General features: G+C 42.5%; 1 protein-coding gene across 6 annotated transcripts in view; it reads left to right on the top strand.

The window, feature by feature from the left end:
* The window catches only part of LOC148015886 (putative LRR receptor-like serine/threonine-protein kinase At1g63430), a 143,824-nt gene that overhangs the window by 88,170 nt on the left and 31,772 nt on the right, over positions 1-23,882 (top strand). For all 6 annotated transcript variants that reach the window (XM_087664429.1, XM_087664424.1, XM_087664426.1 and 3 more), the window contains one exon: positions 11,687-11,819. In XM_087664429.1, the coding sequence (XP_087520555.1) occupies positions 11,687-11,819 (133 nt within the window). The remainder of the gene's footprint in view (positions 1-11,686; positions 11,820-23,882) is intronic.

A 23,882-nucleotide genomic window follows, 5' to 3' on the forward strand; every position in this document is an offset into this window, starting at 1 on the left:
ATTGGCAGCCAAGTTGGGCATTACTGAGGATTGATGATATCCTTGATTGGTTAGAGGGAAGTGCAATCTTTAGTAGAATAGACCTTAAAAGTGGGTATCATTAGATATGTATAAGGTTAGAAGATGTGGACACGATAGCTTTTAGGACCACTTTTGGATCATATGAGTTCTTGGTCATGCCATTTGGGCATACAAATGCACTTGTGACGTTTAATTGCATGATGGGTCGAAATTTTCTACCCTATAGTTTTTTCATTGGCACAGTCTTTGATGACATTATAGTCTTTTCAAAGAGTGAGACAGAACACCAGATGCATTTGACTATTTTGTTTAAGGAACTTAGAAAACACAAGCTGGTTATTAATGCAAAAAAGAGTAAATTCTTCTTGTCAGAGATTTACTTCTTAGGGTATATTGTCTCAAAAGATGTTGTTAGAATGGATCTTGCAAAAGTGAAAGCAATATGCAGCTACCTCATTTGAGAACCTTGCATAATGTACATAGCTTTTTGGGGCTGTGTATATACTATAGAAGGTTCATATGCCACTTTGCTGAAATTGCTCTACCCCTTCATGCATTGTAGAAGAAGGGAGTTATGTTTACATGGGCTGATAAATAAGCTGAAAGAAAAGCTTACTTCGGATCCAGTGTTGATCTTGCTAGATCTCTGAAAAGGTTTTTTTGTTCAGTATGATGAATGTGGGAACAACATTGGTGCAGTTCTAGTCCAAGAAGGCCATGTTGTGGCATATGAGAGTAGAATTTTACAGGGAGTTGAGAAATAATTGCAAGTTTATGAGAAAGAATTGCTTGCAATAATTCATACTCTTTCCACTTGGAAACACTATCGACTAGGGGTTGATTTTGTTTTACAAACAGATCATCAAACTTTGCAATATTTTCTTACTTAAACTAAGCTGTTTGAGAAGCATATGCGATGGGTCAACTGTCTATCCATGTTTCACTTTCAAAATAGTGCACGTGGAGAGTAAAAAGAATGTTGTGGCCAAAGTATTGTCTAGGAAACCACATGTTTCAGCAGTGTCTATAGCATCTCATCATGAGTCAAATTAGATTAAGACAATATCTAGAGGATGAGAACTTTGCTAGAGTCTATGATGTGTTATCATATGGCTGTTAGGTATTTGACTCACGCCTCACTTACGCCTACGCTCATATGGGAGTGTCGGTGATCAGCAGGACACTGGGGCACTTTTACTCTCGGTAGGAGAGTTTTTTTCCCCCAGACTTATAGTCTTATTGTCGTATGTGCTTATATGCTTATGTTACACACTTATGGGCACTTAGTGTGTGTCGGGTGTGAACACCCCCTACAACCCTAAGTTTAAGGGTTGTACTTTGTACTTTTTGGATACACTCTTTCAGTCTATTCTCTTGGGTGTCGTGCTTCACTCTGTCTCTCACTATCACACTGTCTACTGAACTCACAGCTGCACCTCGATCCTTCCATCTCACATTTGGTATCAGAGCAATCTTCTGTCTGCTGTCTGTAGCCCTCGCCAGCTCTGCCCAGTCGACTTGTAGCTCGTCTGCCCGCCAGCACCGTCTAATCCTGTTTGCAAGCCCCAGTCACTTTCACCCTGTACTTGCGTACTGCTGTTGCACCTGCAGATGCCGCTATCTCAGCCAGACGTGCCCCTGTGCCCGTCAGTCTGTTAGTGTGCAGACTCTCCCGCCAGCGTGCAGCTCCAGCTAGTCAGGTCTGGGCGCCGCCTGTCACTAGCGCGACCTGTCTCCAGGGCCACCTGTTTCCTGTGCAGCCTGTCACCAGCGCGACCTGTCTCCAGGGCCACCTGTTTCCTGCGCTGCCTGCCTGAAGCCCGCCTGTCTATCTAAAGTGCCACCTGCTGGTGGCCGCCTCTCGTGGCACGTTAGCAGCCCGCCTGACACCGTTTGACCAGCGACCGTCAGCCTGCAGTCCACGTCAGCAACCTGCGTCCTGTTCGCCTGCTCCAACATCCCGACGACTTCCGTTTGACCAGCGACCTGCCACACTGCCCCGTCCGCCTGCAATCCACGTCAGGTATTTTTTAACAAATTTTTTTATTTTAGTCCAGAACAAAGTTCTGGAAGAGGAGGTTCATACGCAGCAGGCACAGCATACAAGATATAGGTGTGGGATAAATTTGATGCAAATTTTTGGACTGGTTCATAAAAAATTTTGGGGCTTTTGTGTATTTTGAGGACAGTTGCATATGAATTGCTGTTACAGTCACAGAAAGACTGTTTTGACAGACATTTTGGTAGAAATTTTGGGGATTTTGATATTACAGTGTTGCTGAGCACTGTTTGCACCTTGGGAAGCGTGCATTAAGAGACAGTTTTTGACAGAGTACGCCCTTGCACATTAATTGCAGAAGTGTGTTTGCTGCAATTTCTGGAAATTTGCAGATTTCCAGTCCTTACTGCTTTGACATTGCTCATTTGTCTTTGGAAATTTGTCATCATGGCAAATCAGGGAGGTGATGTCTTTACGTATGTATCCAAGGAAGACAGATTGGACGGAAATAATTACTCGCTATGGTCATTCATGATGAAGAATGTATTAGTGGCCAAGAATTTATGGGATTATGTCAGTGGAGAGGAAACTCGACTGGGAGTTGTAGCTCCCGTTACTCCTCCTCCTCATGGCACACGTGGACAACGGGGACCTCAGCCCGCTCCACCTCAGCCACTTCCTCCAAGAACTGCAGCTCAAAAAGCTTGGGATACACGTGATGCGCAGGCCTTGTTGTTGATTGCTCTGGCAGTTCAGTGGTCTATCATCCCTCACATTCGTTCAGCATCTTCTTCACGAGATGCATGGTTGACTTTGGAGCATATGTTTGTAGGAAAGAATGAGACTCGCATCTCTTTCTTGAAGAAAGAGTTGGAGACTTTGAAGATGAATGAGGGTGATTCTATGCAGGATCACTTGAATAAGATTCAGGACTTGAGGGAGCAGCTCATGAATGTAGATGAGTATTTTTCGGATACACAGTTGATATCCACCACCTTGAACCTTACCTCCTTTGTACTTGTCTTTTCATACTGCATTGAACCTCACCATGAGGATTGCCGAGCACCCACTTACTTTTATTCAGCTGGTTAGTTTGCTTCTAGAGGAGGAGCAAACAAGGAAAAATAGTGGTGTGGATGCTATAGTCTCTGAGCAGGCTTTTGTGGCAAGACAGAAAGGCAAAAACAGCAAGGTGAAAAATGCTCCACAGAGTTCTGGCACTTCAGGCACATCGCAGAATCAGACACAAGGGGGGACGCAAGCTAAAAAAGGAAAATGTCATTATTGTAAGAAGCCAGGCCACTATATCACTAAGTGCAGGAAGCGCATTGCCAAAGAGAAGAAGGAGGAGTCAGGAATGTCTGTTTCTACTACTCCTTCCATTGCTAGTGAGTCCACGTCCTTTGTTGTGGACAGGGACTATTGTTTTTACACTTGCAGTTATGACATCTCTTAGGCCGATAGAGCACTTAGCTCTACAGAGGATGCTGACACTTGGTTCTTTGACAGTGGTGCTTCTAGACATATTACATCTTGCAGAGATCTGTTTGCTTCAGTTAGTGCACCTCCCGTTGGGAAATCTGTACAATGTGCCAATAATGCATCATAACCTGTTCGTGGTATTGGGGAGATTCAGCTCACAGCCATTGATGGCTCTATTCTCCGCCTACAGGATGCTTTGTTTGTGCCTGGAATCAAGAAGAATTTGCTTTCTATTTCTTCTTTGGCACGTTGTGGTTTGCAGGTCACATTTGATGATGACCGTTGCATGGTTAGAGATAAAGAATGCATGACTTTGGTCTTGACAGGATCTTTGTGTCATGGTTTATATGAGTTGGATGCTCTTTCAGTAGATCAGTCGGCATATTTGACATCCACTCTTACTCCTGTTATGATACAGGTGGAGTTATGGCATGCTTGTTTGGGGCATGTAAACTTTGGCAGCTTGATGCTTTTGCAGCATACTCAGATGCTGGATGGCTTACCTCTCTTGGAGAGACCTCCTGAGCACTTATGCGAGGGATGCATTTTGGGGAAAATGCATCGTTTCTCATTTCCTCGTGATGTTACTTTCAAAGCAACAACCAGATTGCAGTTGGTGCATTCAGATGTTTGTGGGCCTATGCAAACAATGTCATTGGGCGGTTGTTACTATTTTGTGACATTCATTGATGACTTTATACATTTTTGCTGGGTCTACTGTTTGAAAAAGAAGTCAGAAGTGTATGATGCATTTTTGGCTTTCAGTGCACTTGTTGAAAATCAATCTAGATGCAAAATTAAGACTCTCCGTTCGGACTGAGGGGGGGAATACATGTCCTCTATGCTGAATTCTTTTTTGAAGCAGAAAGGCATAGTCCATCAGTACACTACTGCCTATACTCCACAGTAGAATGGGGTAGTAGAGAGGAAGAATCGGTCACTCATGGAGATGGCCAGATGTATGCAGAAGGCAAAGAGCTTGCCTCAGTTTTTGGATGGAAGCAGTCATGTGTGCTTGCCATATTTTGAACAGATGCCCTACCAAAGCCTTGAAGGCCATCACACCTTTTGAGGCTTGGAACAGCTGTAAACCTTCTGTTGGTCACTTTCCTACCTTTGGGTGTCTTGCCTATGCCCATATTCCATAGGTACTTAGAAAAAAGTTGGACAACAAGGCTGTTAAGTGCATTTTTATGGGATATAGCAATGAGAGCAAAGGCTACAGACTCTATGATCCCGTTACAAAGAAGGTTTTTGTCAGCAGGGATGTTGTTTTTGATGAAAAATCAGAATTATCCTTGGCTGGTTTGGACACATATCAGGTTGCCCGTGATGTTTTTGAAGGGCTGCTGCCCATTACTTTTGGTGATTCAGCTGGAGCTTCAGAAAATGAACCTAATGTTCAGCCAGCTGCTCCTATGGAAAGTGCAGAAATTCAGCCATTGGCTGATCGGAATATTCAGCATAATTCTGAAACTGAAATTCAGCAAGAGCTTGCACACAGTCAGGAAGCTAGACAATTACCTAGATGGTATTTGCAGACTATACAAGATAGTCCTTTGGATGCACCCATGGCTGGTCGTACTAGAAGGCAAACTTCTTTGCATGATTCAGCACATACCATAGAGTTTGTTATGGCAGCAAGTACTTTTGATAATGAAGAGCCTGAATGTTTTGAGGATGCACAACACAGTGTGCATTGGATGGCAGCAATGCAAGCTGAATTAGATTCTATTACTAAGAATCAAACTTGGGATTTGGTGTCCTTGCCATTTGGGAAGAAAGCCATTGGAACGAAATGGGTCTACAAAAACTGAAAAGGAAAGCGGATGGATCCATTGATAAATACAAGGCACAGCTTGTAGCTAAAGGCTACGCACAGAAAAAGGGCATTGATTATGAGGAGACATTTGCTCCTACTTCCCGTATGACGACCATCAGGTCTATGATTGCTTTGGCTGCATATTATGGTTGGACAGTGCATCAGCTAGATATCAAGACTGCATTTTTACATGGAGAACTTCAGGAGGAAGTTTATGTACAGCAGCCCATTGGTTTTGCAGTTGAAGGCTCAGAACATTTGGTATGCAAGCTCAAAAAGGCACTATATGGTTTGAAACAAGCTCCTAGAGCTTGGTATGCAAAAATAGATGCTTTCTTGCTTGGTCAAGGGTTTCTAAACAGCTCATCTGAGTCTACCCTTTATGTATGTAAAGAAGGGAGATCTATGCTGATTATATGTCTTTATGTTGATGACCTTTTGCTCACTGGAACACATGCTGATCAGATTTCAGCATCCAAACAAAATTTGCAGCAAACTTTTGACATGTCTGACTTGGGAGTTTTGCATTACTACTTGGGCATCCAGTTCATACATGATGCTCGAGGTATTGGGCTATCACAGTCAAGGTATATTGGGCAGCTTCTTGAGAAGTTTGGCTTACAGGATTGCAAGCCAGTTTGTACCCCCATGGAACCTGGACTAAAACTGTCATTACATGATGACAGTGATTTGTTTGATATACATACATATGCTCCTGCAGTTGGATGTCTTATCTATCTATGCAACACTAGGCCGGACATACAGTTTGTAGTTTCAGCTTTGAGCAGGTATATGCATCAGCCATGTATGTCACATTGGCAAGCTGTCAAGCGTGTTTTTCGTTACTTGCAGGGTACTCGATCTCTTGGGTTGCTTTATGCCAAGGGGAGACCACTGCAGTTACATGCTTACAGTGATTCAGATTGGGCTGGTGATTATGATACACGTCACTCCACTAGTGGCAATTGTTTCTTTCTTGGCTCTTCTTGCATTTCTTGGCTTAGCAAGAAACAATCCACTGTTGCCACATCGTCATGTAAAGCTGAATACAAGGCAGCTTTCACTACCATTTCTTGGCTTAGCAAGAAACAATCCACTGTTGCCACATCGTCATGTGAAGCTGAATACAAGGCAGCTTTCACTACCATAGTTGAATGCGTATGGCTTAGACGCTTGCTAGCTGATGTGGATGTATTTGTTACGGAGCCTACTCCTTTGTTCACTGACAGTCAGAGTGCCATTGCAGTGGCACGGAACCCAGTGTTTCATGCCCGCACGAAACACATTGAGATCCATTATCACTTTGTCAGAGAGAGGCTACATTCAGGTGATATCAGTCTTGTCTATTGTCCTACCACTAGTAATGTGGCAGACATCTTCACCAAAGCTCTTCCTCGTGACAAATTTGAAGCATTTCGCGATGCTTTAAATTTGATATCCTTTGGTGGCGGATGATCCTTATACTCTTGATCACTCTTCACTCCAAGGGGGTTTGTTGGATATTTGACTCATGCCTCACTTACGCCTACGCTCATATGGGAGTGTCGGTGATCAGTAGGACACTGGGGCACTTTTTACTCTCGGTAGGAGAGGTTTTTTCCCCCAGACTTATAGTCTTATTGTTGTATGTGCTTATGTGCTTATGTTACACACTTATGGGCACTTAGTGCGTGTCGGGTGTGAACACCCTCTACAACCCTCAGTTTAAGGGTTCTACTTTGTACTTTCTGGATACACTCTTTCAGTCTATTCTCTTGGGTGTCGTGCTTCACTCTGTCTCTCACTATCACACTGTCTACTGAACTCACAGCTGCACCTCGATCCTTCCATCTCACAATGGCTAGTACCATGAGCACTATACTTTTAGAGAGGGCTTTATTATGATGCATGGTCGATTATGTGTTACAAAGCAGTTAAGGGCCAAGGTTATGGTTGAAAGTCATGCACTTCCGTATGCAGGGCATCGCGGCACTGATGTTACACTGAAAATAGTCAAGACTTTCTTTTATTGGCTAGCTTTGAGACGTGATGTAGATCACTTTGTGCGCATATGCATTGTATATCAAAAGGTCAATTTTGATCCACACAAGGCATTGGATCTATTGTAGGCCTTGCCTATTCTTGATAGACCATGGAATGGCATAGCCATGAATTTTATCTTTGATCTTCTTAGGATATCTATAGGGAATGATGGCATATGAACGATTATTTGTAAGTTTAGCAAATAAGCTTATTTCATTCAGGTGAGGAAAAAGATAATTGTGGACCACATGGCAAGATTGTTTATGCAGATATCTTTAAATATCATGGCATACCACAGTCTATTGTGAGTGATAGATCCTCACATGACGAGTGTCTTTTGAAGAAGCATTTTTGAGAATATGGGTACCATCCTAAAGTTCTCATTTTCTTTTTATCCACAAACAGATGGGTAGTCTGAAGATGCAAATGCTAGTGTTTCAGATCTTTTGAAATGCTATGTATCTGAGCATAAAATGAAATGGGAATAGTTTTTGCCTCTTGTGGAATCTACTTATAACAACATAGTGCATAGTTCCATTGGGAAGGCACCCTTTGAAATTGTGGAAGAGGGAAAGAAAGCACCCATTTTGCATACAAAAGATAATATCTTTGAGGCCAACAAGTATGTCGAGAGTTTGGATGGAGCTTATGCTAAAGTAAAAATAAATCTCCAAAAGACTCGAGCAAAACAAGAAAAAACAGTTGATTGTTATCGTAGAGCTTTGGCATTTACAGAGGGTGATTAGATCTTGTTACGCTTTGAAAAGGATAGGCTAAAGAAAATGAAGGGAGCATCTTTTGCCTAAACTCAGCATGAGGTATTATGGGCCTTTCCAAGTGTTGCAAAGGATCAATGAGGTGGCTTACAGGTTGAAGCTACTTGGTCATTGGAAGATTCACAATGCTTTTTATATGAGCCTTCTTAGGCCTTTCCATAGTGATGTGCCTGACAATATCAATGATAAGATGTAGTCAGAGGTTGAGGAACTTAATGAAATCTTGGTTTTTGAGCAAATATTGGCACATAAAAAAAGGAAGGTCAAGGGTAAAGTTTCATGTTGCTATTTGGTGAAGTTTCATAACTATGCACATCTTAATGTAAAATGGATGGAGAAGGATGATTTTGTAGAATCACCTCGTTTGTTACAACTTTACCTTGATGCTTTTCAGTTGGAACCGACTTGAGTCCATTCTAAGCTCAATAGAGCCTAAATCTAGAGTATTACATAATGCTTAAGAGAGGAGTAGTGCCTCTACTTGCTTAGTACAGATATGCTCACATATCTAGAGGCTTACATTGAAACATGTATGGATAATTATACATTGATAGTACATAGAGTAACAACAACGTGCTTGGTTACTTGGAAACATGTATGAACAACTGTACATTGACAATATATGTAGTAATGACAGTATTCTTGGTTGTGGGAAAATATATATTGGTCATTTAGTATGCTGTGTTGGATCTTAACTGCGAGCAATTGGGGTCTCTTGCAATGTTTCAAGAGGGGAGTATATTACTAGAATGAGAAATGAACTTAATGCTTTAATTAACTTTACGAAGGATTTTGGTATTTGCACCTTAGAATTGAGTTACATTGAAAGTTTTGCCCAATAAGTAGCTCACTTAGGGCGCTTAAGCTATTAAGTAGGCCCTGAGCTAAAGTTTCGCTTAGTGAGCAACTCACTTATGATTAATGACTAAGTCATCAATTACCCCTTAATAAAAAATGTGATATGACTAAGGAATAGTTGGTTACTCATTTGGAAAGCTTATCTTGGTTGTTTGGGGCTCCTTCTCTCTCATTTGGAAAAAGCTAAGTTGAGAGACATCTACTCTTCTCAATCTTGCTACAGAAAATTGTAGATTTCAGCGATGGAATGAGCTTATAGTATAGATGGAGTGTGAACACCAGCCAATTTTTCTCCTCTTGGTATGGGGATTCCATTGGGCAACTGTGTAACTCCATATATAACAAGGTATGCTACTGTTTTTGAGTTAAATTTAAAAAAAAAAAGGTATGCTACTGTGTAACTCCATATATAACAAGGTATGCTACTGTTTTTGAGCTAAATTAAAAAAAAAAAGTTATGAACACTATGGGCTAAGATTTTTTCTTCGTCTTTGAGATCTCAAGCCTAGTGTACTTTCTAGGGAATCTTGTTGCAAAGAAAGTGACATTCTCACAGTTTCATTGCAAGAAATCTGCCTTGTTTGTGAGAGGAACAACGTGGGATTGTAGGGGGACTATGCAAGCAAGGCATCTCAACAAATTCTCTGTTAAATTGGGTTTAAATGCTTGTTGTCATTTTTAGGGTTTGGTAAGCGAAAGTGTTCATTCACTATTTTGAATACTCTATATTTGATTGGAGACTAGCAGTGAAGGTGTCAAGCCATCGTATATCCATGGATAAGTTATATAATGAGAAATCATTGAAACACAACCATTTGTAATCAATTTCGAGCATATTTTGGTAATCTAAAAAAATATGGAAAGCAGCGCTAAGCTTTGGGGCCAACACGTGTCAATGTGTTTTGCAAGAGCATTCTAGCTCCAGTTATGAGCATATTTTTCTTGCTGAATTTACTTTTAAGCTGAATTAAGTGTTTGCTAAAATGTGGTTTACCTCCCTTTGGGCTTCCAAAGGCCGGTTTGACACAATTGGAGCTAGAGTGCTCCTACACCACACATGATACTAGTTGGCCCTAAAGCTTGGCGTACCTTTTGGTATTTCTTTAATTTAGTTATGTATGCTCGAAATTGGTTATAAATGGCTCTATTTCAGTGATCTCTCATGGCACAACTGATCCATGGGCGTGCAACGATCTTGTCACGTTTGATGTCAGCCTCCAACCAAGTATAAAGTGTTAAAAAATGCGAATGAACACTTCTGCCTACCAAACCTAAAAATGACAGTCAAGCATTTGAACCCTATTTTGTAGAATGTTTTCTAAGGCAATTGTCCTACATTGTTGCAAGCAATCCTACACTATTATTTTCACAAACAGAGGGATTTCTAATGATGAATTTGTAAGAAATTCACTTTCTTTGCTATATAGAGCTGCGCACAAGGCTCAGGATCTTGAAAGAGAAGAAATAGTCTCAACCTATAGTGCTATAATGACGCGTTTTTATGATATTCGTATAAAAAACAGCAGCACTTGCTCTAAATGGAGTTACAAAGCTACTAAATGGATTCTCCATGCCAAGAGGAAAAGATTGGCTGTTGTCCATACTCCATTCATGTTGTCAACTCATGTTCCATGGTTGAAACTTGCAATTTCTGCAGCAAAGGACAGAAGGATGGCTGTCCCCAAAGTTGGTCTACTCAAGTGAGAGGAGACTACAAATAGCCAAGATCAAGTTTCTAAAGGAATAACCAACTGCTCCTTAATTAAATCTTCTAATGTAGGCTCTAATGGTTGAGGCCCTTCATGGGGGTTCAAAATATGAATATGAAAAGCATTGTAAATATTGAGCCTTATGGCAGCACAAGAGCTAAGGGGCTCTTGTCGATTTTGGTAATGCTCATGGTGGTGGTCCTATGATAGGGTAGAAATCTGCACGAGTATGATGTGGTGTGCATTGGGAGCCCGAAACAATGGGCAAGGTGATTGTCTTCTAGTGAGGCCGATCTTTTGTATCTATGGCTCTTTATGAGTGGAACTTGTACTGTAAATATTGGAAATATTAAAACAACTATTTTGGAAAGGAATGACCTGCTTGTTTTTGTGTGTGTACTTAATGAAGCTGTGAAACAATCCCTATGCTGAGGGATAATTGATGAAACTATTTGTATGTGTCAAATTGGCTCTTGCTTCTTCTCCACAAGCATGGATGCTTCTTCTCACAGGTTTAGCTCCTGTTTGGTGGCGAGAGAGATCTGGTCCCTGTCTAAGATTTGGTGTTGGGGGTGTGACTTATTATGTGTCCCTGTGATTGGGTGTTTAGCAGGCCTAAAATTTCAGATCTTGTGCAACCACACATGAAGATTGTGTTTCACTTCTTGCGCTTTTAGGGTTGTTGACATAATTAGAACACTAAGAATGTCTTTATTTTTTATTCCCATTTTGGTGTGCAAAGTCATATTGCTTGACTACAAGGTCTCCTTCATTGGTAACTTGACATTGTGTAAACATGGATGTGTTCTCTCCTCGGATGATATAGTCTCATGGCATACAGCAGTTTCTTCCGTTCCTTTGCTGTCTTTTTAGTCTATCTGTAACTCTTGTACTTCTTCAATAATTAATACAATTACCCATTAGTGGGAAGAGAGAGAGAGAGAGAGAGAGAGAGAGAGAGATTTATAGCCAACACATATTCTCAGTTGTTTTTCAGGTGGATAGATTGGCTAGAGTTGATCATAAACATGTGTTGAAGCTTCTGTCATACTGTAGTGAAGATCAACCATTTACAAGGATGCTAGTGTTTGAATACACACCAAATGGAACTTTATATGACCTTTTACATAGTAAGTTGGGTGATCATGTACATTTCTGCGTCCAACAAAGGCCCAAACCATTTACTTGAACCTAGAAGTTGGGATATACTATGTGTGACCTTGTTGACTTGGGTATGTATCTGATGTCACTTTGTAATTGAAAAGTTGTTCTTGACCAAAATTTGGAACAAAGTTTGTTCAACCATGGTCTTTTTTTGAGCATTTTTCAAGACTATTGCTGCTTGTAGTCTTGACTAGGCATGTTTCTTTGTAGTTCTGAACTTTTTGGTCAAATATTCTAGAAAGCTGTAATGAGAGGATAATTTATAGAGGTAAAGGAATTGAAGGAGAGTTCTTTTTTGAAGTTTACAGTACTCGTGGTATAACAGAAACGTGTAGCATTTTACTGAAGGTAATGAGGATAGCTGCCTACTCTTGAAAACATATTGGACTTTTGAAGAATTTGATTGAAATTTGGCCAGCAAGAAGAGGGGTGGATTAGAGTTTCTTCTGCTGAAGCACAACATTTGATCACAGGCCTCTGTTGCACAACATGAACAAGCTGGCCTTCCAAAAGAGGAACCTGTTGCAAAAAATCATGTTCAGTGTGAAACACAATCTCATGAAAATCTGTAGAGCCCTGGAAGCATATCTCGAATAACCAACCCCTGCAACATTTTCATGAGCCAGCTTCAAAATGCTGCTCAACCTTCCACTTAAGAAAAACTTGCATTTCTCACATAAAAAGCTGCAATCTGAGCAATCACCCAAGGGGCATCAAGTGAGGGACAGGGCTTGCATCCTTTTTCAGAGGAATAGGAGCCACATTTGCAGCATTTGCTGCCACATAGCAACTCATCAATGCACTAGCCTGGGCAAGCATATGGTTCTCAACCTCCTCAATGTGATTACCAAAAATAGAGACACATATATCTCATTATCTTCAAGCTTTTGGGATCATCATCCCCCTGGCTGCATCCAACCTCTTTGATTTGTTGTCTACATCTCATTTGTGCATTTGCCTCAACAAAGAGTAAATTAATACCATTAGCAGTGATACTTATTGCTGTAAGATTGTTTGGACTAGATCTGCTGCTCAGCCTGCCAGAACACTCTCTCTGCTTGTGTAAATCTCCTACAATTTCCCTCTGTGCAATTGGACCTCTTCCACAGGATCCTCAGACCAGCGACCTGTTTGATTCCTACGTAACTGGGACACTGGAACTCGGTGAGATCACTGCCGATATTCACGCCTGGCTGTAAACCTGCTTGTGCTGCCTGCAGAATTGAAATAGTCATGAGCTGTTTCAAAATCAGATGTGAAATAGCCCCTTTCTGATTTGTGGGATAATTCAATACAACCTTAATGGAAAACTATAGCTTGGCATGAGAAATAGTAATGCCTAGGTGGTTTTGCCTATGTTTATAACCCTTTAAGGCCTTGGGTAATTGCCCTTGAAGACTAAATACTATTTCTGATACAAAATGAGACTCACTGATGCAGGAGGCGGTCGGGATAGAGTGAGCAGTCTTGACATGAATCAGTTCAAACTTTGAATGGGATAGATGCGGGTCCAAGAGGCTGAGAGCAGGTATGCATGTCTCTCTTGTCTTTCCCACTGGCCTGGATGGGAACTCGACTTCCACAGCCTAAATCAAATTGGCTCCATCAATGCATCCAGAAACCTCTATGTTCAAGGGAGCAAAACCAGAAAGTAAGAGATCATGCTGATCATCATTGTGTTGGCCACTTTGAATTGTATGTGCAAAGGTTAACCCTGAGATTCCAGTACATGAGACTGGAGCCCAATCCAAACAAGCCCCAAATGGTCATTGCTGTATCAGCATTTGCCTTCTTTGCCCTGTGAAACATGAACAAATCATCTAGCAAGGATTGACCAAGGAGCTTCTCACCACTAGCAAGAGTAAAAAACTGACAAGATTGACGTGACCTGCTAGCTTATCCAACAAAGATAGCATTGAATGTGTCACCAAAGCAAGCAGCAATGGGTTAAGAGGACAGATGCACCTAAGAGAGAGAGAGAGAAATTTCTTTAGAAAAACTCCCATTGAATGCTAGGCATGCAACTCCATCAAAGCAGGTCATGTCAATGAGGGTTGTTATGTGTGGACATCAAATGAGACCATCAAATACGATGAAGAGTTTTTTGAATATCCAACCAGATCATAACCATCTCTTAACCAGAAGGCCAGAAGCTTTAATGCAATCGATTCTTAGTTGAACATTCAATACATTGTGCAGAATATTTTCAGAAAAGGTTTAGTGTGGACATCTCATTATTGAAATTGGCCTTAATTGCATCAAAGACTGGGGAGCAGGCACTTTTGGCAAGAATCTAAGCAACACAAGCATCCAATCAGGTAGCATCTGACCCATTCTCCAAACTTGTTGCCACAAAGTAGCAAGAGAAGACCTGAATTTGTTGACATAAGCAGAAAAGTATCATTTGGCAATGGAATTGTTCTTTGAGAAAGGTGTAACAAGACATTTCCACCTGATCCTCAGAAATATCAGCATCCAAAAAACTTGATTATTGACAAATGGAAGACATAGTGACAAATCAACATGGAGAGGATTTGAAGTAATTTCAAAACCCTTGAGGAACTTGTAATATTCCATGTACATATTTAGATTCAAGGTAGAGTTAATTTCCAATTTCCCATTACAGAGAAGCAACACTACTTCGTGTTAGAAGTGGAGGCTCAAAAGGACTTTGATGTAGGATGTAAAACCATGAGCTGCTTTGAATGGCTCCACTATTAAACTCCATGCACTGGATGAACAACATGTTTTAGGTGTGCCCAACCTGTGCCCTTGGATGATGCTCAAGTGGAGGCTCCCTAGGTCGTTGTTGTGAAAAGGCATGGGCAACAAGGATTGCCACCACCAACCATGTCAGGACAGACTGCAGTGTGGTTGATTGATCACCTTCAAAAAAACTTATTGTTCTCAGCCCCAATCATATACTTCTTACAACACAGTGACGGTATACCAAAGGCTGATATTGTGGGTGCAATTAGATTGGAGGTTGAGAGGTTCCATGCAAGCATGTTGGTATCGTGAAAGCCAAGGCTTTGAAACCATTATGATATGTTTTGTGCTATGGATCATAAGCAGTACACAACCACAGGTGTCGCACCAATTTTTGTAGTGGGCATCTATTGTGTAAGTTAGGAGATATGTTGGCCATCTTCTTCTCTTTCTGGCCAACAATGATTAAATAGGATGTCAGGACCGTTTCTTGTGGACCTCATAGACACCAGAAATGTTTCATCCTTTTTTCCCTTTGCACTATTCTTGTCATCAAGACAAATTCTTAGATGCACCTATTGTTCGAGTTCCTTCTATTGCCAATGACTCGTAGCACCCCACAAAGCAAAAACAGCAATAGCAATTGACTCGGCCATCACCGTGTGCCTGCGATCCTTGAGCTTAGCTTGCCTTTGATGCTGCTGGTAGAGTCATCACTCCATGGGATCGCAAGTATCGAGGAACAACTCCTTTCCGTCCATGCCACAGAAATGGAACTGAAAGAAACAACAATCTATGGATAGGTCGTAGGGCACTCTCCATCCAAGGCCCAGCTTTGGGATTGGCTTCACTCCACGCTACACATTGGCACATCATAGATTGCGGAGGTAGTTCTCATGGGTCAGGGGATCTTCATTGTTCGACTCACCTCCGCGGATGTAGCCCGCGGGCTAGTGGATAGCTCACCTTATGCCTCCACGAAAGGGGTCATTTGCATGGTTCCATGGTATAGTGGCTTCATAGTGGAGGAGTTCGCGCTCAACAACAGGTTTCCTAGACACCCCAGTCACCCTTCTATTCCCCGGAATGGCGGTAGAGTATCATCAATTAGTGGAGGACTTTGGACTGCTTTTCAGCACAATTCTTTCTCTCTCCTTCACGGATGCAGTGATAGGTCCAGGAGTCATGAAGGTACAGGTGGCTGTAAAATATACAAAGAATATACCCAAGTTTCTTGAGATTGAGGCATGCAGACACTCTTTCAGGCAGCAGGTTATTGTGATAGAGCAACCTGGGTAGTGCATGTAATGCCATGACTTTGGGCATCAGGCAGTAGACTGCACTCGTTTTGGAGCCAAGGCGGCTTAGCCGACAGAACCACAAGTGGATGTTGACGGTTTCACACGGGCCTAGTGACGACAAAGAGGGAGACGGAAGGGGGGCCCTCATCTAGTCCCTTAGACACAGCCACAACAATAGAGAGCAGAAGGGCGGGCGACGGGCCCCCATCAGAACACCCCACAGCCCACCGTCCCCGGTTGGTCCCACCCAGCAAGATCACAGGCCTGCACCCCCACCGCCCCCACCCCACCCGAGATCACCCATGGGCCCCCCCATGGATCCCTTCGACCCTACCTTACAGCCTCCCCCCTCCGGGGCTACTCGCCCCCCCTCACACCTGCCTCATATGTTCGATCATCCCACCACCCCATACTCGTCCGCTTCCCCACTTTCCCCCCACTAATCAGCCCCCCCAATCTTCACCCAGTACATGTGCCGTGCCTCCCCTCCCCCCCAATTCATCCCCCCCTTGCCATAGGAGGTGACAAGCCCCACATGCCCATATCCTCTCCTCACTAGTAGCCCACAGTCCATCCCCCCTTCCCACACAGCTACCAGTTTATCTGGTCCAGCCGCCCGTCACACGCGATAAAGAATAGCCACTCCACTTGACCCTCTGGTTCCCCCTGGCCTACAAGGCTGAGGCTTGTAAACACTCTCCCATTTGTATCACACAACATCTAGTAATCTAGAACTTATACATTTTGTGTATCTCTGTGTACATAGCTATGTCTATCCCATGGAAAGTATCCTCAAAATAACCTGCATCAAGTCTCATTGAACCATTACAATTCCAAAAGGGACATCCTTAACGTCTCACAGGCCGTGTACCGTCATTGTGAACTTCGTTCTGCTATGATTACTCTGCCATCTCTATACACAGCAAACTTGCCTTCTTTACATGCCTCCAACATTGTTGGCATGCTAGCCCTTCTATGCTCTAACTGTGCGGGTGTGAGATCCTCATCGAGATAAACCTTTTCGCCTTTCAAAGCCTTTCGTTTTTTGAGAGGAAGGCCCTCTTATTATCCATATCCTCAAATTTCAGCATGAGGATCCGACCTCTTTTGTCACTTGGATCACCCACCTCCAAGCATCCATAATGCGAGTCTCATTCACACCCATCTTAGCACAAGAGTTTTAGCATCCTCTAGGGGGGTTCCTTTTCAACCCACCCCACCACATGAACACGTAATGCATGGAGTTTCCTTTTTGCTTCCTCTTCTAATGTTGCGTTCATCATTTTTACTTTGTTCTGAGGCATCTCTTTGTTTCTTTGAACTACCTCAATCCATTGTGCATTTTCTTTCATTGTATGCTCGGCATTTTCTACTTTCTTCTGAGCTGCCTCTACCACATTCACCCATGTTTGCATGTCCTTTTTCAAACTTTCCACCTCTTTCTTTAATTCCGGTGCAACTAGCATTGCTGCTTGTGCATCCATCATTGACTTGTGTGTCGCTAGTTCTTTCTTACATGCCTCTAATTGCCTTTTCAGTTCAGCAATCTCCATATCCTTGGTTGCTATACGTGCATTTGTATCAAATTTCAATGCATCCGTATCTACTTTCCAAGCATCACTTACTTTGTTTAAGTTATCTGTCATATCAACCTACAGATCAGCCTTGATTTCTTTGTATTTTGCATCATCCCAGCCATTAATGCATGATTTTCTATGTGCATCTATAGCAGCACTTAGTTCCCTTTTGAATGTCTCCTGCAAGTCTTTTTTCTTTGTATCCACGTCATTCATGACTTTTTGTTGCATGCTGCCCCACATCTTCATACATGTATCCACGTCGTTCATGACTTTTTGTTGCATGCTGCCCCACATCTTCATACATTCTTTCAGGTTTGCATCCGTTTTAGCATTTAATTCCTTTCCCCATATTTCATGCAATGCATTCATGTCACTTGTCACTTGTCACCTTGTCAATCATTGGCATACATATTGTTGCAATCTCATCTCTTATGAGGGCTTGCATGTCATCCAAATTGTTTGTTGCAATTAGCCTTTGCATCTTTGTCCATTGCTTGGCACTTGTGGGAGTGGTAGTTTCACGAGCTCTCCTGTTTTCTCTACAGTAAAACTTTTCGTCTTTATTTGGAGTCTTGTACTGCCCCTTTGATGCAATGCCTGCTATGGTCAGCCCAATTGGTTGTGTGTCAAGTTCGGTCTCATGTCCACTAGTTTCTCTTTCAGTAGTCTTTGCCATCTAGCAATCAAAGACATCCACTCAATGCCAAGCAAGTAGGCCCCCTGCTTGTTTGATTGATGAGCAACCCCCTGTTGGGAACAAACTCACTGTTGTGCTTGGAACATAATCACTATTGGTCAGTCAGTACATTGCTCATGATAGGTATCCGTGTCAGTACATCTTGGTTAGTCAGAGCCGCCACTGTGGCTTCATTGCCGTGATTTTATATCTTTTCCATATTTGACTTTTGTATGGAGAGCACCTATTGAGTCTGTTGTATCTAGTTTATGCATGATGGTATAGAACAATCTTGCATCTTTTACTTTTTTCATAATTAATACAATTACCTATTACAAAAAAGAAAGAGAGAGAGAGAGTGTGTGTGTGTGCGTGCGCGCGTGTGTGTGTGAGAGCAAACAACTTATTGTGTGGACACCCTGTCCAACTGAGCTCCGATGAGACAACCAGATTGTCAATTGCGTAATCACATAGTTTAGGAGAACTAATGTGAATAGTCCTGCAATCGTGGAACATACCACCACAACCACAACCTCTAAGTCAAGTAGGTAGTTGTAAATAGATCTTCACGATCCTTGCATTGTTAGGCAGTTGTGCAGGTTATCAAAGCTAGGGGTGAATCCTTGTTGACGATCAGCCAAAGAGAGAGAGAGAGAAAGAAACAAAGAAAGTTATTTTTAATACCTGCAAAAGGCCAAATTGGCCTATGAGACCAAAATGTTACATTTGAAAGTCTATGCTCGATGTGGCTTTCATAGACCAAGTGGTTGATGCTTTGGGGCTGGATTTTGATGCAGAAAATGAGATGGTCCCATGCAATGAGGAGATGGTTGAGGAAGTGGTTCCATGCTTTGATGCACAGCTTGTAGTGAAATGCAGCAAATACGATGCAGATATTTCCATGATGTTTGTTGAGAATCCTATTCCTTTGGAATCTTTGCTGTGCTCGTATGTGTAGGCGGCTAATCACTCTGATGGTTCCCCAGATTTGGATTGGGAACATTTGCTAGAATTTGCTAATTCTTTATTGGGGGAATATGTTCAACACAATCAAAGTAATTTTCCAAATTTCAATGAACAAGACATTGTGGATGCGCATGTTGACACACAGAAAGTGCTTCGATCCTTCTCGACTTTTTATGACCATGGGGTCATCCTTTTTGCATGGGTAAGATCCCAGTGATACCTTGGATCCGTTGGTGGTTGACTTCCATTTTAAGGTTTGATTGTGTCGAAGAGGTTTTGGTAGGCCCTAGGGGCTTCTATGAGGTCGTGCTTGCATCGGATGTGAATCAAGATGACCTTTTGGGCAAGCTACCCCTCTTCTTTGATAGACAATTGGTGCATGTGGTGCCATGGAGACCCATGGTGGTTTATTGGCCTATGCTTAGGGAGGCAGTGGCATCCATTGGTACGGTTTTGTTGTCTCCAAATATGAGGGTAGGCAATAGTAATCGATTGTGCATGTTGTGGGATACCTCAAGGAAAAGGGCCAATTGGTTGCATCTTAATTGCATTGGTATGCATCCACTATGGTTTAGACTTAAATGGGGTACCTTTGTAGGCCACTACTTCTCTTGCATCAAGCTTGGTCACTTGATGGCTGAGTGTCCAAAAGAAAAAGGATGCCACTTTGGATACGGATATGATGGTTGATGCACCAGTCACTAGAGAACGGACTTTGCAAAAGGATTTGGTTTGGGATAAGTACCCTTTGCTATCTTCAGATCTTGATGATTCTGGATGAGTTGATGTCTAGTATAGAAAGGGCAAGGTTGAAATTCAGCAGCACTAGTGGATGCATTGTCCGGCTCCGAGGATTCCTTCTGTACATATGTACGTGGAAAGGATAGATCTTTTGATGTGCCGAATGCACTTGCCATGGATCCTTCTATTTCAAAGCGGCCTACGCAGCCAAGATCACATGTTTAGCATTCTTGGGATCATCCTAGGGACACACCCGTGTGCCTTGATTTTGATTGTAAAGGCAAGGTGATTACCCTTGGGATCATAGATATTCTCATTCAGCCTCATGAATGGAAGTAACCATTCCTCTTCGAAATCAGCTTACTTGGGATAGAATGCTTTTGCGGTTTTGGCAAATTTCTTGGATGATGGGATTTTGGAGGCATTAGCAAAGAAGATTCAAGCGAGGCATGAGCCACTTGTCCATGATTGCTTTTTTTTATTTATACATATTTAGAATGTTCATGAGATTTGTTCCCACAGTAAAGAACATGACATGTGGCGTATTTTGCACGAGAAAAATTGGAATGTATTGTGTGCTGTTGAGGACAAAAGTCATGACGATGCTGGTCGTCTTTTGGATTGTCATGGATTCCAGATTTTTTTATTGGTTGCAAAGCAAGGCACTATTCAGATGTCCTTACAGTGATACATGAGAAATTCCAGCCAGTGCTTATTAAGAATTATGTTCATGGAGACTTTCTAGTGGTTGAAATCATTTTTGAAAGGCTGATTTTATAGCTAGTTGGCCTTTATGCACCTAATGACTCATTTACATCATCAGGCCTTGTGGAGCCGTCTTCATGATTCTTTGTCCATGGGCAATAGACTGGGTTTGCTTATGGGTGATTTTGATGTGTGTTGACTCTTGCTAGTCTACTTCAGAACAGTGTCTGATGGACAACCTAGAAAGCCGGGATTGGAATGCCTTTGCGATGGATGTTCTCGAACAAGATCTTTGGTCATGGCTTTCTCCATCGGCTTCAGGGTTTACATTTCATTCAGCCCAATCCTTGGCCACATGATCTTGATTGGATTGTATTTATGCTATGCATGAGGATTCTTTTCTACTGGAAAATTTTGAAATGCGGGTGTTGCATCAATATGTCTTATCTGATCATTTCCCTTTGCTGTTTGATACGATTAGGCAGCATGTGGATGCTTTTGTGGGTCTCTTGGGCAGAGTGTCCTTGCAATTTAACTCTTCCTTTTTTCCTTATATGTCCGGGTTGATCTACACTTTCAGCATGGGCACTAGTTCTCATGTTATGCTAAACGGCAGAGTCATTGAGCCCTTTTCCCTCTTATGCTCGGTCTGATAGAGCTGCCTCTAAGCCCTCTTTTTTTGCAATTACTAGTCACCCCATTCTTTCAATGCTATCACATCTTGTTGATAGGGGACAGCTAGCTGGTCTATCTCTCCGCAACAACATTTTGTTGGTCAAGTGTTGGCTGATGATACATTTATGGTTTTGAAAGCAGATGCCTCTAATCTTCGCAAAGCTTTAGATGTGGGTCTTCGTTATCAATGCTGTCAAATCCCCCCTTATTGCTTGTACTGGCTTGAATTTGCCTAAAATGGGGTGGTAGGGTGTGGTTGTTTAGCAGGGAGACATTGTCATGTATCTTGGTTATCCCTTGGGTGTCAATCAACAGCCAAGACTCTTGCTGAAATGGATATCCAAAAAATTGGAAGCCAAGTTTGTTTATAGGAATTGGCCATAGTATGTGCACTTGAAAGTGATGCAAATCATTATGGTCCCCATGCTCCATAGAAATAGGAAACAGCCGGAACAGCCCCCCAGCACACTGAATCGCCGTCCTCGGCACAAAACCGTCATGGTACGCATTCCGAAATAGTGGAATGTTCCTTGCCCCGTTTCGGACAGAGAACACCATGTGGCATCCCACTTACCTCCTGCTGCTCCCACCCCCTCGTTTCACACCGTCTGTTACTCCTGCCCGCTCGTCGCTCCTGCACGCTCCTGCCTTCTTGTGACTGCACTCTCCCATTCGCCTCTTGTCCGTTGAATGTCCCACCTGCCTCCTGTCTACTGCAGCCTGCCCTGGGCCCCCGTTGCTCCAGTGGCCAACCCCCCTCTGCTCCAGCCTCTCTCCTCTTCTCCCTTCTCTCTTCTCCCTTCTCTTCCTTCTTCCTTCTCTTCTTCCTTCTTCCTTCTCCCTTCTCTTGCTTCTTCTCCTCTTCTCTTTCTTCTTCTCCAAGTTGCAAGTTCTCCATTCTTCTCCTCTTCTCTTCTTCCTTCTCCCTTCTCTCCTTTCCCTTCTCTCTTCTAAGTGCCAAGTTCTCAACTTCTCCTTGGGGCCTGGACCCTCACTCTTGACTCTTGAGCCTTCTTCCTTCTCTCGAGACTCGAGTTTTCACTTCTCTCGAGCCATACTTTTTTTCAATTTTCAGCTTGAAATGGCTTCATCTTTCCACCCAGCTCGTCGGACCGGTGGTGGAGGAAGATGATTGGTCATGGTGGGAAGAAGTAAATGCTGACCGTCCATTGAGTGGTGGAGGATCTCGACCATGGGCTTGCAAGCTTTGCCCATACAAGCGAACTAGTGGAGCAAACAAGGTAATCTATTGAACCGAGCATTTCTATTTCTAATTTTTATTGATTTTAATTTTTCAAAGTTACTTAAATATTAGAATATAGAATACCAATTGCCACTTATTCCGTTTTATGCATAATTAGGTCCAAGCTCATCGCCTACATGAGCCAAATTGAAAGGTACATTTTTGTCCTAATGTGACCTTGGTGAAGCAAAAGGAGCTTCGTGACTGTGTAGCAGGTCAACAAACTTATCTTGCATCTAGACCTCGACGTGTTGCAGCTACCCTTGCAATTTTTGTGACACCATCCCCATCAGATGTGTCTAGAGCAGGGTTAGTATCAGGAAGTGCTACCTCCACATCTAGTATAGACATTGCATCGGCCATGGTATCAACACCGCATATTGCACATAGACAGAGCACTAATTATGCTTGTTGGGATCCCAAGAAGAAGAAAGAGATGGATATATCAGTGGCACTTTTTTTTTATCATGACAACATTTAATTTCGTGCAGCCAAGTCAGAGTATTTTAAATTGATGTGCAAGAAGATTGGTGAGTATGACCCTTCGTATGTACCTCCATCATCAGAGACCTTATGCACCACTTTGCTCGACAAGAAAAAGTGCCTTGTTGAGCAAGCAACAATGACTAGCAAGAGCCTCTGGTCTAAAAATGGAGTTTTCTTGATTGCTGATGGTTGGAGTGATATACGTAAGTCATCCATTCATGGTATGGTTGCTTATTCTCGTGGGGAAATGTATTTCATATCTTTAAATGATGCATCGGGGACAAGAAAGTCAGCAAATGTACTTACAGTAGAGTGGTGAAAGGATCGAAGGATCGAAGCGTGTACTCGAGAGCTATGGCGGGAGAGCAAGAGCAAGAAAGAGAGAGACAAGAAATGGGAACTCCAACAGTCACAATGTGTGATCGGGCCTTCCTTTATTCAAACTGTCACTAAAAGAATAAATAATAAAGTGACAGTGACGGGTGCTCGCCACCTGCAGCGTGCAGTGGCGGTGACTGTCAGTGTAGTAATACACGGGCTGCTAGGCGGAGGCGTCTTTACTCCCAACAACCTCCCACTTAAATGCGAATTTGCCCTAGTGAGGAGTGAAAAGAAAAATGAAAAGACAGTACGACAAGTACACATGTACAACAGGATGAGGAAAGACGTCATCTCATCCCATGCCTATCAACCTCCTAAGGAAGAGGCAAAGCGCTCTGTAGAGAGGCTTTTCGTGAGCAGATCTATAGGATTCTGGTCAGTCGAGATCTTGACAAGATCAACAGACTTGTCCTCAACGACCCCACGTATGAAGTGATACCTCACCTCAATGTGTTTCGTCTTTGCATGGAAGACCAGATTCTTGGCTAACTGAATAACACTCATAGAATCCGAATGCAGTGTAGGGATAGCATCAATACCAAGGTCAGCAAACCAAACGACCCAAC

Source organism: Lygodium microphyllum, chromosome 23 (genome assembly GCF_053477565.2).
Source record: "Lygodium microphyllum isolate KBCC chromosome 23, Lygodium_microphyllum_v1.1.10, whole genome shotgun sequence".
NCBI lineage: Eukaryota > Viridiplantae > Streptophyta > Polypodiopsida > Schizaeales > Lygodiaceae > Lygodium > Lygodium microphyllum.